This window comes from Podarcis bocagei, assembly GCF_964188305.1.
Source record: "Podarcis bocagei genome assembly, chromosome: Z".
In the NCBI taxonomy this organism is placed as follows: domain Eukaryota; kingdom Metazoa; phylum Chordata; class Lepidosauria; order Squamata; family Lacertidae; genus Podarcis; species Podarcis bocagei.
The window spans coordinates 41,653,640-41,668,490 of NC_138140.1; the positions used below are offsets into that span (position 1 = coordinate 41,653,640).

The 14,851-nt window shown below is 42.3% G+C and overlaps 1 protein-coding gene across 12 annotated transcripts in view; it reads right to left on the reverse strand.

Moving 5' to 3' along the window:
• Positions 1 to 14,851, reverse strand: part of GRIA3 (glutamate ionotropic receptor AMPA type subunit 3) — a 219,331-nt gene that overhangs the window by 101,045 nt on the left and 103,435 nt on the right. For 11 of the 12 annotated variants that reach the window (XR_014003986.1, XM_081178989.1, XM_081178990.1 and 8 more), the window contains exons 5-6: positions 8,829 to 8,882; positions 4,921 to 5,082 (exon numbers count right to left, since the gene is read on the reverse strand). Coding sequence is in view for 11 of the 12 variants with exons in the window: in XM_081178989.1 (XP_081035115.1) it covers positions 4,921 to 5,082; positions 8,829 to 8,882 (216 nt within the window). In the remaining variant the exon portion in view is untranslated. The remainder of the gene's footprint in view (positions 1 to 4,920; positions 5,083 to 8,828; positions 8,883 to 14,851) is intronic. The other variant, XM_081178988.1, reaches the window with a different exon arrangement.

A 14,851-nucleotide genomic window follows, 5' to 3' on the forward strand; every position in this document is an offset into this window, starting at 1 on the left:
ATTATGTATGAACCAGAGAAGAGGGAGAAGCAGGAACACACAGAGAAAGAAGGATGTGTATGATTTTAATAGTATGGCTGCAGCTAAGGTTGAAGGTGGGTTCTGAAAAAGTTGACGACTACTGTGCTACAACATACCAACTCTGAGTTAAAGGCTAATATGAAAAGTAATGGGTTGTAGCAAACCAAGTACTACTCAGAGTAGACCCATAGGAATTAATGGGCCTAAGTTAGCCATGTCTATTAACTTCAGTGGGTCTACTATGCATAGAACTATTATTTATTTAATTTGTATACCACCCTTCAGTCTTAGATCTCAGGGCATTTGACAGCATAAAAATACAAGATAAAAACACAGAAAATACTAAAAACAATAACAAAAAACCCACAAATCACTAACCCTCCTTCCCCCAACCCCATCCCATACTATAGGATACAACCCTATGGACACTGGGTGGCAACCTCTCAAAACATTCCCTTTATCTCCTCTTTCACTTCTACTAAACTAAATGGTGGAATGTTGTCTTCAAAGCCACAGCCAAACCATACATTTAAAGCACTTTAAACAGTGATGGCCTCCCCAAAAGGATCCTGGGAGCTGCAGTTTCCTAAGGGTGCTGAGAGTTCTTAGTAGACCCCCTATTCCCTTCCTAAAGGTACCCTGGGAAGAAGAACAACTGCTAAACCACTCTGGGAACTTTAGCTCTGGGAGGAGAATGGGAGTCTTCTAACAACTCTCAGCACCCTTAACAAACTACAGCTCCCATAATTCTTTGGGGGACGCCATGGCTGTATAAAGTGCTTTAAATGTATGGTGTGGATGTGGCCCAAGTTGAGGATGCACTTGATCTACGCTCCCAGCAGCTACACAAACCCTATAACATTATTTTGTCCTAAAAACGACTGCCTTTGCTTTGTTGTTTGTTGTTTAGTCGTTTAGTCGTGTCCGACTCTTCGTGACCCCATGGACCAGAGCACGCCAGGCACTCCTGTCCTCCACTGCCTCCCGCAGTTTGATCAAACTCATGCTGGTAGCTTCAAGAACACCATCCAACCATCTCATTCTCTGTCGTCCCCTTCTCCTTGTGCCCTCCATCTTTCCCAACATCAGGGTCTTTTCCAGGGAGTCTTCTCTTCTCATGAGGTGGCCAAAGTATTGGAGCCTCAGCTTCACGATCTGTCCTTCCAGTGAGCGCTCAGGGCTGATTTCCTTCAGAATGGAGAGGTTTGATCTCCTTGCAGTCCATGGGACTCTCAAGAGTCTCCTCCAGCACCATAATTCAAAAGCATCAATTCTTCGGCGATCAGCCTTCTTTATGGTCCAGCTCTCACTTCCATACATCACTACTGGGAAAACCATGGCTTTTACTATACGGACCTTTGTTGGCAAGGTGATGTCTCTGCTTTTTAAGATGTTGTCTAGGTTTGCCATCGCCTTTCTCCCAAGGAGCAGGCGTCTTTTAATTTCGTGACTGCTGTCACCATCTGCAGTGATCATGGAGCCCAAGAAAGTAAAATCTCTCACTGCCTCCATTTCTTCCCCTTCTATTTGCCAGGAGGTGATGGGCCCAGTGGCCATGATCTTCGTTTTTTTGATGTTGAGCTTCAGACCATATTTTGCACTCTCCTCTTTCACCCTCATTAAAAGGTTCTTTAATTCCTCTTCACTTTCTGCCATCAAGGTTGTGTCATCTGCATATCTGAGGTTGTTGATATTTCTTCCGGCAATCTTAATTCCGGCTTGGGATTCATCCAGCCCAGCCTTTCGCATGATGAATTTGAAATCAGATTGATTATATTCTCTGCAGCCAAAGATGGAGAAGCTCTATACAGTCAGCAAAAACAAGACCTGGAGCTGACTGTGGCTCAGATCATCAGCTTCTTATAGCAAAATTCAAGCTTAAACTGAAGAAAGTAGGAAAAACCACTGGACAGGTAAGATACAATCTAAACCAAATCCCTTTTGAATACACAGTGGAAGTGAGGAACAGGTTTAAGGATTTAGATTTGCTGGACAGAGTGCCTGAAGAACTATGGGTGGAGGCTTGCAACATTATACAGGAGGCAGCAACTAAAACCATCCCAATGAAAAAGAAATGCAAGAAAGCAAAGTGGCTGTCCAACGAGGCCTTACAAATAGTGGGGGAGAGAAGGCAAGCAAAATGCGAGGGAGATAGTGAAAGATACAGGAAATTGAATGCAGATTTCCAAAGAATAGCAAGGAGAGACAAGAAGGCCTTCTTAAACGAGCAATGCAAAGAAATAGAGGAAAGCAACAGAATGGGAAGAACCAGAGATCTGTTCAAGAAAATTGGAAATATGAAAGGAACATTTCGTACAAAGATTACCATAATAAAGGACAAAAGTGGTAAAGACCTAACTGAAGCAGAAGACATCAAGAAGAGGTGGCAAGAATACACAGAGGAATTATACCAGAAAGATATGGATGTCTCGTACACCCCAGGTAGTGTGGTTGCTGACCTTGAGCCAGACATCCTGGAGAGTGAAGTCAAATGGGCCTTAGAAAGCACTGCAAATAACAAGGCCATTGGAAGTGATGGTATTCCAGCTGAACTGTTTAAAATTTTAAAAGATGATGCTGTTAAGGTGCTACACTCAATATGCCAGCTAGTTTGGAAAACTCAGCAGTGGCCAGAGGATTGGAGAAGATCAGTCTACATCCCAATCCCAAAGAAAGGCAGTGCCAAAGAATGCTCCAACTACCGCACAATTTCACTCATTTCACATGCTAGCAAGGTTATGCTTAAAATTCTACAAGGAAGGCTCAAGCAGTATGTGGACCGAGAACTCCCAGAAGTGCAAGCTGGATTTAGAAGAGGCAGAGGAACCAGAGACCAAATTGCAAACATGCGCTGGATTATGGAGAAAGCTAGAGAGTTCCAGAAAGACATCTACTTCTGCTTCATTGACTATGCAAAAGCCTTTGACTGTGTCGACCACAGCAAACTATGGCAAGCTCTTAAAGAAATGGGAGTGCCTGATCACCTCATCTGTCTCCTGAGAAATCTCTATGTGGGACAAGAAGCTACAGTTAGAACTGGATATGGAACAACTGATTGGTTCAAAATTGGGAAAGGAGTATGGCAAGGCTGTATATTGTCTCCCTGCCTTTGCTTAGAAGCCCATAAAGAAAGAAATACATCCTCTCTGAAGAACTGTGTATTTCTAAGACAAATAGGCAATATCTGAGGGAATCAGGCTCCTGAGTTTTAAATTGCAACCCATTTCCCTAGCATGATAGTTGGTAGCCCAAATATATCTGGGAGGAGCTAACTAACTAACTAACTAATGCTTCTTCTGTTTCGCATGTTTGTTTGTTTTTTGTTAGAGCTTCTTTTAAAAAGTCAAAAACTAGCAAATATCACAGAGCAGCTCCACCGTACAACTGAGCATTAGAGTCGACTTTTGCTCTTACACAGACAAGAAAAGGGTTTTGTAAGAGCTGTCCAATCTATTACTACATAAAGCTCACACAGTGGTATGTTCTCCCTCGGGCCAGGCCTGCTTTAATGATCAGAAACCCAAATGCAGCCTCCTTGGAATCATGCCAAGAGACAAATCAAATTTTCTATTTTATTTGTATTCTACTAACAAATGCATGAGCATGCAAAGGAAAGCCAGCGAGGGAAGGAGGAAGAGTAGATGAAATACTGAATAAATCAACACACCAGGGCATTAGTCTCTAGCCAGTTACATTTCTTAGTCCCAGACATTGTACATTTATTTGTCAGGATGGTTTTCTAAAGGGGAGTGGCTGTCTCTTTCATAAATACTGTACAAATTTAACAAATCAGGAGTAAATCTGTGCAAATATTAGATTCAGGTAGGTAGCCGTGTTAGTCTGACACAGTCAAAATAAAAATAAAAAATAAAAAATTGTCCAGTAGCACCTTAGAGACCAACTACGTTTGTTCTGGGTATTAGCTTTCGTGTGGATGCACACTTCCTCAGATGTGCAAATATTAGTTTAGTTCCTGAGTGATACCCAACAATAAGAGTATTTTTTAAAAGCCAGAGGAGTACTTTTTTTGCCCCCACCCATCAAATCAGTTATTTTTAGGCCTAAACTATAGTAAATTACACTACAGAGCTCTGGTACAGGACACACTGCAATGATCTTTGTACTGGATTGGACAAGATAGCACTGTCCTGCTTCCAAGTAGGAATGGGTGAATATGTCAGTTTTGGTTTCTCTCAGTTTACCAGTCTTAAATTCAGTCCAGTCAAACCTCTGTTCCCAAATGCCTCCATTATTTTGGCTCCCGAATGCCGAAAACCCAGAAGCAAATGCTCTGGTTTTCAAATGTTTTTTGGAACTTGAACGTCCGATGCGGCTTCCACTTGAGTGCAAGAAGCTCCTGCAACCAATTGGAAGCCATGCCTTGGTTGTCAAATGTTTCAGAAGTCGAACGGTCTTCCGGAACGGATTAAGTTCGACAACCAAAGTTTGACTATATCCACATTTCCACGAGTTTGAAAAAAGCTATTGTAAAAGTCTTTAGCATTTTGTGGAAATTTTCCCCACTACACACATTTTTGTATGACATTTTACCTACTATGTACATGGTCTGTCAAACACAGTGTTCAGTCAGCAGATATCAATTGGCATCAGTCAACAGATATTGAGTTCCAAGAAGCTGCATCTCCAATAGAGCTGGGAAAGGACTCCTACCTGAGATCTCAGAGAGCAAAGTCAGTGGTACAAATTAGTGGTGAGGGAAAGAAGAGGAATTGCCACAATGGTCATGGTTTGAAAAGTGGTCACCCAATATCCATAACTTTTCATTTCGGCCTTCAGAGTTCATGTGTAGCCTCCAACTTTTTCAGATCCAGTATCTACCTTGAAAAAGCTATAGACCCATATTTCTTACCCATTCTGTCACTGCTCCACAACACTTACCTTTAGCGGAGAATTTTTTGCTTCGGGGAATTCTCTTTCATCAAGTCTCACCCAGCGCTGCATAAACTGCTGGACCATTGGATTGTCATTATTAATAATCTGAAATCCAGTTACATTGGCACCTCCTTGTACCACTCTTTCCAGTGAAATATCTGTAAAACCCTAGAAAGACAAAATAGTTTTTTTGTTTTGACCTGGAATCTATCTTGCAGTCTCCATCCTAAAGCGACACATGCCAGGAACAGCTTAACCACCTTATCCTGCTGGGTGTATAAACTGTTGCTGACTTTCAAGTTGGAAGAGAGAGAATTAGAAATACATTCATTTATTTTTTTTTGGAATACAAAAAAAAAAAACCTGTTTTGAAATTCAGAAATGCAGTATAGATGCATAAAAACATAAGAAGAGCCTGTTGGACCAAGCCAATGACCCATCTCGCCCAACATCCTCTTCTCATAGTATCCAACCAGATGTCTACTGGAAGCCTGCAAGCAGGAGCTGAGCACAGGAGCACTCTGCCCATCTGTGATTTCCAGCAACTGGTGCTCAGAGGCATATTGCCTGTGACAGAGAAATAGAACATAGACATTGTAGCTAGCAGAAGGACCTACAATTGAAAACAGATGGTCCTAAGTGGGATGCAATTATGTGTCTAAGCCTTATAAATAAGCATCACCTTATTTAAGGGACTGTTGTCTAAAAATTCTGTATAGGTGGCACCACAAGTGCAGTTTTCTCATATGACATCAAATATCCTCGAGACTGTTGGGGTGGTTGCAGTAGCAGGGGGACATTTTTCCACTTATGGTAGGAATGCCCTCTGGCATCCAAATTTTAGATTGACATATTTGAAGAAGTATCAATTTTTTTTTTTAAAAAAATGTCCCCTCCAAGCCTTCCTGCAACTCACCCTTTCAAACTTGTGGGGTGATCAAACCACATTTTCCCAATCTATGGAACTTCTTCTTAACATGGATGCTGGCTGCAAGACAAACCTCTTTGGCCCAGAAATGGAAGACACTACAGAACTTAAACCTCTTGTCGTAGTATAAGGCTATGTGGACTCTGGCTATTGTAGAGAACTTTTCTATGCTATGTGGACTCTGTCTATTGTAGAGAACATTTCTATGCTATGTGGACTCTGTCTATTGTAGAGAACATTTCTATTCTGTTTGGTGGGATTTCATTTCTTACGTGTCAAATTCAAATATACAAAACTCTCTTCCCCCACCAAATCACAACTTTTTGCTTTCATTATGTGTTTTGTTGCTTTTATTTTTCTACATTATATGCTCTCTATTTATTAGGAAAATCCTACCTTTTTACCTCTCCTATGCTTTATAACCTTGATTATGCTCTTTCATGTTTATATTTTACACTATTATTATATGTTTATTATTTTACACTAACCAGGCCCTTTTTGTGAATGGTGAGTGGGAAGAATTTAATTGATCCAGATTCAGTAATCCCACATATACACTTAAGAACATGCATTGCTGTATTTAGCCAACTTCTACAGTCCAGCATCTTTTGTAAGGGTCTCAGCAAACAGCATATGCTTGCAGGCTGGCCCTAACAAGGCTGCGTCTATGGGAGGAGCAAGACCCTTTTGGGGTATTGATGCTGCGAACACCTCCATTGCAGGCTCAGGTTGCATATATGTGAAAATAAACCATGTATCACAAAGACACCACAGTCTGTTGTGCCTCATACCCCAAGGAAACACGAACCCTGGGTAAATGCCTGGAACCCCTGGAATCTCGCACCGCTCGGAGATTGGGGTGGCGTGCAACACATGGGAAGTGGAGAGAAGACTTTCAAAACTCTCTCTCTCTCTCTCTCTGTCTGTCTCTCATGCCATAAGAAGAAACCCTTGGGGAAAACCTGTTATAAAGTATATGTTAAAAATCAGGGCTGGCCCATTCATGAGGCAAAGTGAGGCAACCGCCTTGGGCGGCAGGATTCACAAGGGCAATAGAACTGGCCTTCAGGGAATGCATCCACCACGACCACCACTGTGGTGACAGGACCAATTCCAGCACACCTCAACAGGGCTCCTCGCATGCCACATCTACAGCAACCTGCTGGCTCCCCCCCCCATTAAAGAGGAAATGGTAGGGGTTGCTTTGTGAGGTCTCCTGGGGTCTACACCTATCCATGATTTAGAGTGGCCCCCCTTTCCCTCAAGCAACAGCCTTTGATTAACACTTCAACCATCAAAGGTTGATTTGATGCCCCCCACCCAACCCCTGTTCCTGATGTAGAACCTTAATCCCTGCTTATTCCTGGTGTATATCTTCACTTTCCCCTTGCTCCCTGTGGTTCACTTCAGGTGCCAAAATGTCTTGGGCTGGCCCTCTTAAAAATAGACAGACACAGGGCACACCATATCTAGTTATTTAATATATGAAACAAGTTATATCTTACTCTCTCCACAATAAGCTTTAGATGTACTGCCTGGAATTGGACAAATGAATTGTTAAGCAGCTTGACAACTTGGCAAGACAGAATTATGGATTAACTTTGAGTCTTCATAACAACTGTAAAATAACCAAGCACAATGTCGTACTTCTTAGCAGTGAAGTTGAAGCATTATAAAGGAGATCTGGATTCTCAGTGGCATAATTTGAGATGAAATGCAAATTATGAATTAGTTTCAGATTATTAGGGCAGGGAAGCTTCAGTAAAAAGCCAAGAGGCAGTCACTGAGAACAAATGATTATGACATCCCAGTTCTAGCATTGTTCCAAAGCCACACATCAAGGGCTGGGAAATACATTCTGGCCAGGATTCAAATAGGTGCTTTAGAAATGCCTTGAGCTTTGCACATGCTCAATAGAACCTTTTTGAAATGTCCCTTAAATACAAAAGAAATTTGCCAAGATTTCAGTCTTCACTGACTTCCTATTCCCTTCTGGGTTCAATTTAAGAGAGGATAACAAGATCCTGGCTGGATGAGGCCAATAGCCCATCTAGTCCAACATCCTGTGCTCACAGCAACCAACCAGATGGCTGTATGAAACCTGCAAGGAGGACCAGAATGCAACAACCTCCCTCCTGTGGTTTCCAGCAACTGGTATTCAGAAGCACACTTCTTCTGACTGTGGGGAGAGAGTTTAGACATCATGGCCAGTAGCCATCGAGGGCCTTAGTTGCCATGAATTTGGTCATTTTTTAAAAATATATTTAAAAGTCCTCCAAGTTGGTGACCATCACTGCCTCAGGCAAAAAGGTGAATTCCATAGTTAACTATTGTACATGCTATGTAAAAAAAGTACTTCAATTTTCATAGTGGTTTGTCAATCCCTCTTTGTGGGGAACTCTGGAAATTGTAGCTGTGTGAGGGGAAAAGGGGCCTCCAAACAACTCTCACCCCCCCTAACAACCTAATGTTCCCAGGATTCTTTGGAGGAAGCATGACTCTTTAAAGTGGTATAGTGATGCTTTTAATGTATAGTGCAGACGAGGCCCTAGTCACCCACCTCTAGACTTATTCCAGTTTGTCAGCATCTTTTGAACTGGACAGAGGGCTCCAGATACAGCCTGAATTGCTTAGGGTTGAGTGTAAGGATTGCTTCTTGTGATCTGGATAGGCTGTATTCATCAGAAGCAGCTTACTGGATTGGGAAGGGCTGCTAAGCTAGCTTCCTGACTCGTGTACCACTCTTGCTTTTATTGGGAGCGAGACGGTAAAGAGTGAGGTGGTTTGAAACATTAATCCTGGGAATATGGAACTAGCTGCACACAGTTCATCAGATTCTAGTGACCATCCTTCAGTTTGCTTGGGCAATTAGGAATGGCATGACTTAAAGGTCAGTATATTATTTCCCGCAGTCATGCTAAATCTCCTACATTGATAAATAAATAGATAGAGAGAGAGGGAGGGAGAGAGAGACAGAAGGTCTTACCAGATTAGCAAGCATGTAGTGATAACTTCTGGAATGTTTACTAAGGGTTGCAACCTGTATAAGGGATAAAGAAAGGGAAAAAAAGACACATTATTTAGCTGCAGGTAATTCCACATGAATAAAAAGGCAAGCATAAGGTGATGTTGACTTTGAGGCACACGTGCAAGGATTTCTGTGGTGACCCCTGCTATTCACATTGCCTTCCACACAGGGAAGTGTTGCACAAAAACTCACAACAAAGGACTTCTCCCATGCAAATTCCATTTTTGAAATGAATGGAACCTTGTGCATCTGATGGTAGATTTTCTGCTTTGTGATCATGTGTGCCTATTCCCCAGGTCATGTTAGCCTTGCACAGATACTGAGAATGGTGAGGATTCCTTGACTGGGTATAGAACACATTGTTCATGTAAGCAACATATTAATCTCTTGTCTAGTCTTGCATAGATCTCTGCTTGGAACTGCTGACTGTGAAAGAAACATGGAGTCTACAGATTTTTGGGGTGGTGTTGGTGGAAGGAACACCTTAATGTGAATCCTGCATGGAATGCATCATAGGAACATACTGAATCAAACCACTGGTCTATCCGCAGCCGTATTATCCACAATGACTAGTAGTGGCTCTCCAATGGTTCAGAAAGAGTTATCTCCTAGCCTTAACTAGAGATGATAGGATTGAACTTGTGACCTTCTGCATGCAGAGCAGATGCTCTACCACTGAACAATGGCCGCTCCCAACTTTTGTCCAAGTACACTTCTCACTTTCCTTACCAAGATGGAAACTCAACAAGCTCTCTTGGCAACCTATACTTAGGGCACCTTCACAAATGAACATCCATTGCTTGGTGACAGTGGCATCTAAGTGTTGACTTGTATCTACAGAACAGGCAAAAGACCACGGACAAGGCTTCCATATCTCCTTGAGCCACAGTACTCCTGGGAACCTTGGAAGTTCTTGGCACAGAAGAACACAATGACTCAAGATATGTGGTTAGGTTTCCATGGAGAAATCTCCCTGAGTTGTTAAGGAATGAGGCATGTGTTGTTAAGTACTTTAAACAAAGGTGTTCATCCTTTCCAGAGATTTTGCCTCTGCAGCACTGTCCCTGTGTCTTATTGGTCAGCACAGAGGGCCAAAGCCAGTGCCACACTCACAGGTTCAAGCATAATGGATGACCAACATCCAGCCTGCAGTCCAAATGTGATACCTGGAGACCACACCAGAAATATGTGTAGGAAACAGGAGAGTCTGCTCCGTAATGTTATCTCTTTCTTTTGAATCTCGCATGTAGTATATATTTATACACATGCATGTGTAATGCAGAATTGACTAAACTTATGTGTTCCATAGGGACGTGGGTGGTGCTGTGGGTTAAACCACAGAGCCTAGGGCTTGCTGATCAGAAGGTCGGCGGTTCGAATCCCCACAATGGGGTGAGCTCCCATTGTTTGGTCCCAGCTTCTGCCAACCTAGCACTTCGAAAGCACATCAAAGTGCAAGTAGATAAATGGATACCGCTCCGGCGGGAAGGTAAACGGCGTTTCTGTGCGCTGCTCTGGTTTGCCAGAAGTGGCTTAGTCATGCTGGCCACATGACCCGGAAGCTGTACACCGGCTCCCTTGGCCAATAAAGCGAGATGAGCACCGCAACCCCAGAGTCGGTCACGACTGGACCTAATGGTCAGGGGTCCCTTTACCTTTACCTTATGTGTTCTGTAACTGTGAAGTTAGACAAAATTGTAAACCCGTGGCTCGACAGTAGATGTTGCATGCAGAAGGATTCAGGTTCAATCCCTGGCAACTTCAAGTTACAAAGGCTGTTAGTCCTGAGACATTGGGCATCCTTTGCCAATCAGAGCAGTCAGTACTAGCTGGGTGGACCAATGATCTGTCCCCAAATAATATACTTTTACATTTTTATACAGACAAGGGATGGGAAACCTGGGGCCCTCCAGATGTTGTCGAACTCTAACAGCCATTAGCCTCAGTCAGAATTGATGGGACCTGAAGTCCAAGAAGATCTGGAAGTTCACAAATTCCTAATCTCTGATATGCACAGATTTTGGTGGCATGATCTTAAGAGGTGTTCAAATGCATAACAGATGGATGAACAACTTTTCAAAATATATACTGGAAGGCAAAGTTAACCATTAGAATGACGTAGTGCTCATTTAGATTTCAGAGACAGATAATTCTATTGAAAAAAACCTCAGAACCTTCACTACCTTTCCCTCTGCTTCTACATAGAAAATGCCATGTTATTACATTTAGTTTGTCTTTGTCTTGCCAGGATTAAGTGGGAACAATCTTTTGCAGCTGCTCTTTGAATGTCTGCTACCCACACAGATAAATCCAGTCATTTCTATGTGCAAACGGCAAACAGTTCATTAATTACCCTCTATTTGGCAAAGCTGTTTTGAAACTAAGGCAGGACTCTGCTCGGTGATGGCATATCTGAGGTTTATTTTTTTTTAAATGATGTACTCAGCTGCACAATAAGAATACCAGGGATATGTTAACAACTGCATGTGCACATATACACTAGGGTTGCCATATGACCGGGATTTCCTGGACATAACCATACTGCAGCAGTGTCTGGGTGCAAATAAGGGGAAGATGTCCTGGAAAATCCATACGTATGGCAGCCCATGCTGGCAGGGCTGTTTTGTCAACTTCCCATTAAAAATAGCTTTAAAAGTGGAATTTTCTTTTGCGTTTTTGCCCCCAAAGCCCAACAACTTTGCCAAAAAAAGGTCAACAACTTTCACTGTTTGAAATATGGCAACCTTAGCATACACACCCTGCAAGTTTCAAAGTCAGTGAAGCAAAGTGATAAGATAAAACAAAAGATGGTTGGCGTCAACCAAACCAATAACAACTTGCAGAGATCAGAATCCTTTTTTCTTTTAAAAAAGGGTAGATTGACTTAAAAGGCACTCCAAAAAAATGAGGAACTAAGGTATAGAGGAGGTATCGTAGAAGAGACCAGGCAATCTGGGTGCCTCACCATAGATTAGTGGTAGCACAGGAGCCAACCTCTTGGGGCTGAGATTGCTTCAGCCCCCCAATAAAATATTTCAGCCCCCCAATTGATGGACACTGACATTCAAATGGTTTGTGCATGCTGCAACTTGTGATCGATTGTGCAGGGCGGGTTCTCACCTGGGTCCCCACAAAATTTCATTCAAGTTGGCACTCCTGGCATCCTGAAATTGCACCCTGAAAACTTCATCCTTATTCTACTACGTCTGTTCAGTTCATTGCTCTGATATTGCCCTGCCCAGCCCTTCCTTGCTGTGTCCGTGGCACAGGGCACCTGACACTCTGTATAGCTTCTGTGAAATCTAATAGATTTCCTGCAGAGAGTCTGAAAGCATCATGTGGTTCTAAGATCACTGTGCAGTAGCGGCCAAATCCCTGCTTGAGAAAATAGCAGCATTTCCAGAAGAAACTTATCAGGTTTTGTTTTATATATGTGGTGAAATCGAAGCTCGTTAGAGGGAAAATGACTTAATTAGGCCCTAATAGTACTTTTAGAATTCAGCACATCTTCCTAGCCTAGAGCTAACGGCATGTAAGCCTGAGAAAACATTGCAGCAATCTGAATGGAAAGAGAGGCAAGCTTATCAGAACCAATCAGCCACACTGGCATTGGCCCTACAGGAGCAAATGAATTTGATAATGCCTTTCCACAAAGCAGAAATACAGAAGCAGAACATATAAATCTTGTCAACTGTGTATACATTTTTTGAGTCTAGCAACCTAGAGGGAAAACTGACAGAATAGTTACAATGAGAGGAGAATCTTTGTTCAGCTCCAGAGTTTAGCCAGCTTATTTATTTTGATTGTGCAAGACAGGCAGGTAAACAACAACATAACCCTCTTTCTTTAGCTTTAACCCTTAAGAAATTAAGTACAGTGGTACTTTGGTTTAAGAACAGCTTAGTTTATGAACAACTTGGATTAAGAACGCTGCAAACCCGGAAGTAGGTGTTTTGGTTTGTGAACTTTGCCTTGGAATAAGAACATGTTTCGCTTCCTGTTGAGTGTGTTCCATTTGTAAATTGAATCCCCCGCTGCTATGGGAAAGCACACCTTGGTTTAAGAATGCTTTGGTTTAAGAACAGACTTCTGGAACGGATTAAGTTCATAAACCAAGGTACCACTGTATTTATAAGAAATCTAGTGGTAAACACAAATGATCTGCTCACTCCCTTGCCCATGGATGATTTTCATAATTTCCAACTTGTGGGTGTGTTATAGAACTGTACAATGCTGGTGCCAGCAATGGGTTGGTGTGCCCCATGGAGCCCAGTGGAACCCAGATCTTCCTCTCCGGTTTATGGGTTTTTTTTCAGAGGAAAGAAAGAGTTTTTTTATCACCGGGTTATAGAAACTTGGTGGTGTAGAGTCCAATTTCTCTGCAGCCCTTGTGGCTTTTCATCCTCCCTTCCCTTGTTGATGCTCAGTACCAGACACTGAACTCTCATCTCAGAAGCTTTCTAGCCACCATCTTTGCTTTCCCTCAACACACTTGGAGTTCCTGGGACAAAGATGGGCCTCCGAGATGATGGAAGTGTGTCTGTTGCTGTTAAGTGGTATGGGAAACACCAGGACTGCAGAGAACTGTATCATTTACACAATCTTCTAGAAGAGAAAGGAAGAAAAGCAGATATGATGGAGTAGGCCAGTGAAAGTGGGGCATGGAGGCCCCTCCTGTTCTGAGGGCCCACTCTGGCCTAGTGCCAGCCCTGGAACTGTGTCAACAATAGCTTTATTGAAGGATATAGGATAGACACTGTGAATGCATTGCTTTCAGCTCCCCAGATCTATCAATGCCTAATGATCCATGCTTATCTTTTAAAACGAGGGTTAAACCATTTGCTGCAGTGTTTTCTTTTTTCTATTTGCCGCTTCCAAAGGTGACATTTCAGATATTCCTGAGCCCATTATATTTTTCCACCAGATAAAATATCGAAGATGACACACGGCATTGCTAAAGATTTTCGTGGGTTTTGCAGTAAGTGACAACTCATAGAAATATGCCTCTTAAGCAGGGGTGGCAGTGAGAGATCGACCTGCTCCAATGCATTTTTCTCATTCTGCAGAAGCACCGTACAATGAGGTACTATTCCAATGGACAGACAGCAGTTTTTACGGGTTACTGAAAATGGTTATAAGATGCACCCAGATAAGCACAGTCTTTTTTCTTTCTTTCTTTGTTTTCACTAGAATCTTCTACCATTTTTTGTTTTAGTTCATTATTTTATTTTAAAAAAATGAATAGGCTGCTTTTCCTTTATGACTGCAGTGCTAAAGGTGGCATTTAGCAAACAGCCAAAATGTGCATGTAACATTCACATTGAAATTAAGGCATTTAAAGAAGATTTTTCTGCGTGTTAGGCTTTCTAGGCACTCCTGTGTTGTTGTTTTTGAGACAATTAGAGTAGACTTCTCCAATCTGGTTCTTGCCCAATGATTTGGACAGGGCTCCCATCATCCCCAACAATTGGTCATGCTGGTTGGGGTTGATGGGAGCTGTAGTCCACAACTCTAGGGGTGAACCAGGGTGGTGAAGGCTATAACAGAGGAGGAGATCAGCTGGGCAAACTTAATATAACCCTGGGGAATTGATCAAGAATGGGTTTCATCTAAGGCAGCACTGTTTCAAAAAATGTTATTTCTGAGATAATAGCATTCTGCCCAGCTGTGGTTTTAGGAAACCTAACTTACAACTTCTCCAGGAGCAGCAAGTAGGGTGTAAAATGAAAGAGAGCTTTCATGTCAGGGCACTTCCCAATGACCCATTTATGGAGCATTCATCCTGATTTGTTTCTGCAGGAGATTAGACGTTGCCAGCTATTTCGTAAACATTCTTTCTGATTTGTTTGCAGACATGTTAGATGACACTGAGTGTTATCCCACATTTTTCAGCGCATTTCTCCCATTCTTTAGCTTAAAAATCCCAACCTTTTGGAGGAAGCAGGCTTGTTGTATAAAACTTCCCAATCAACTAAAATTAT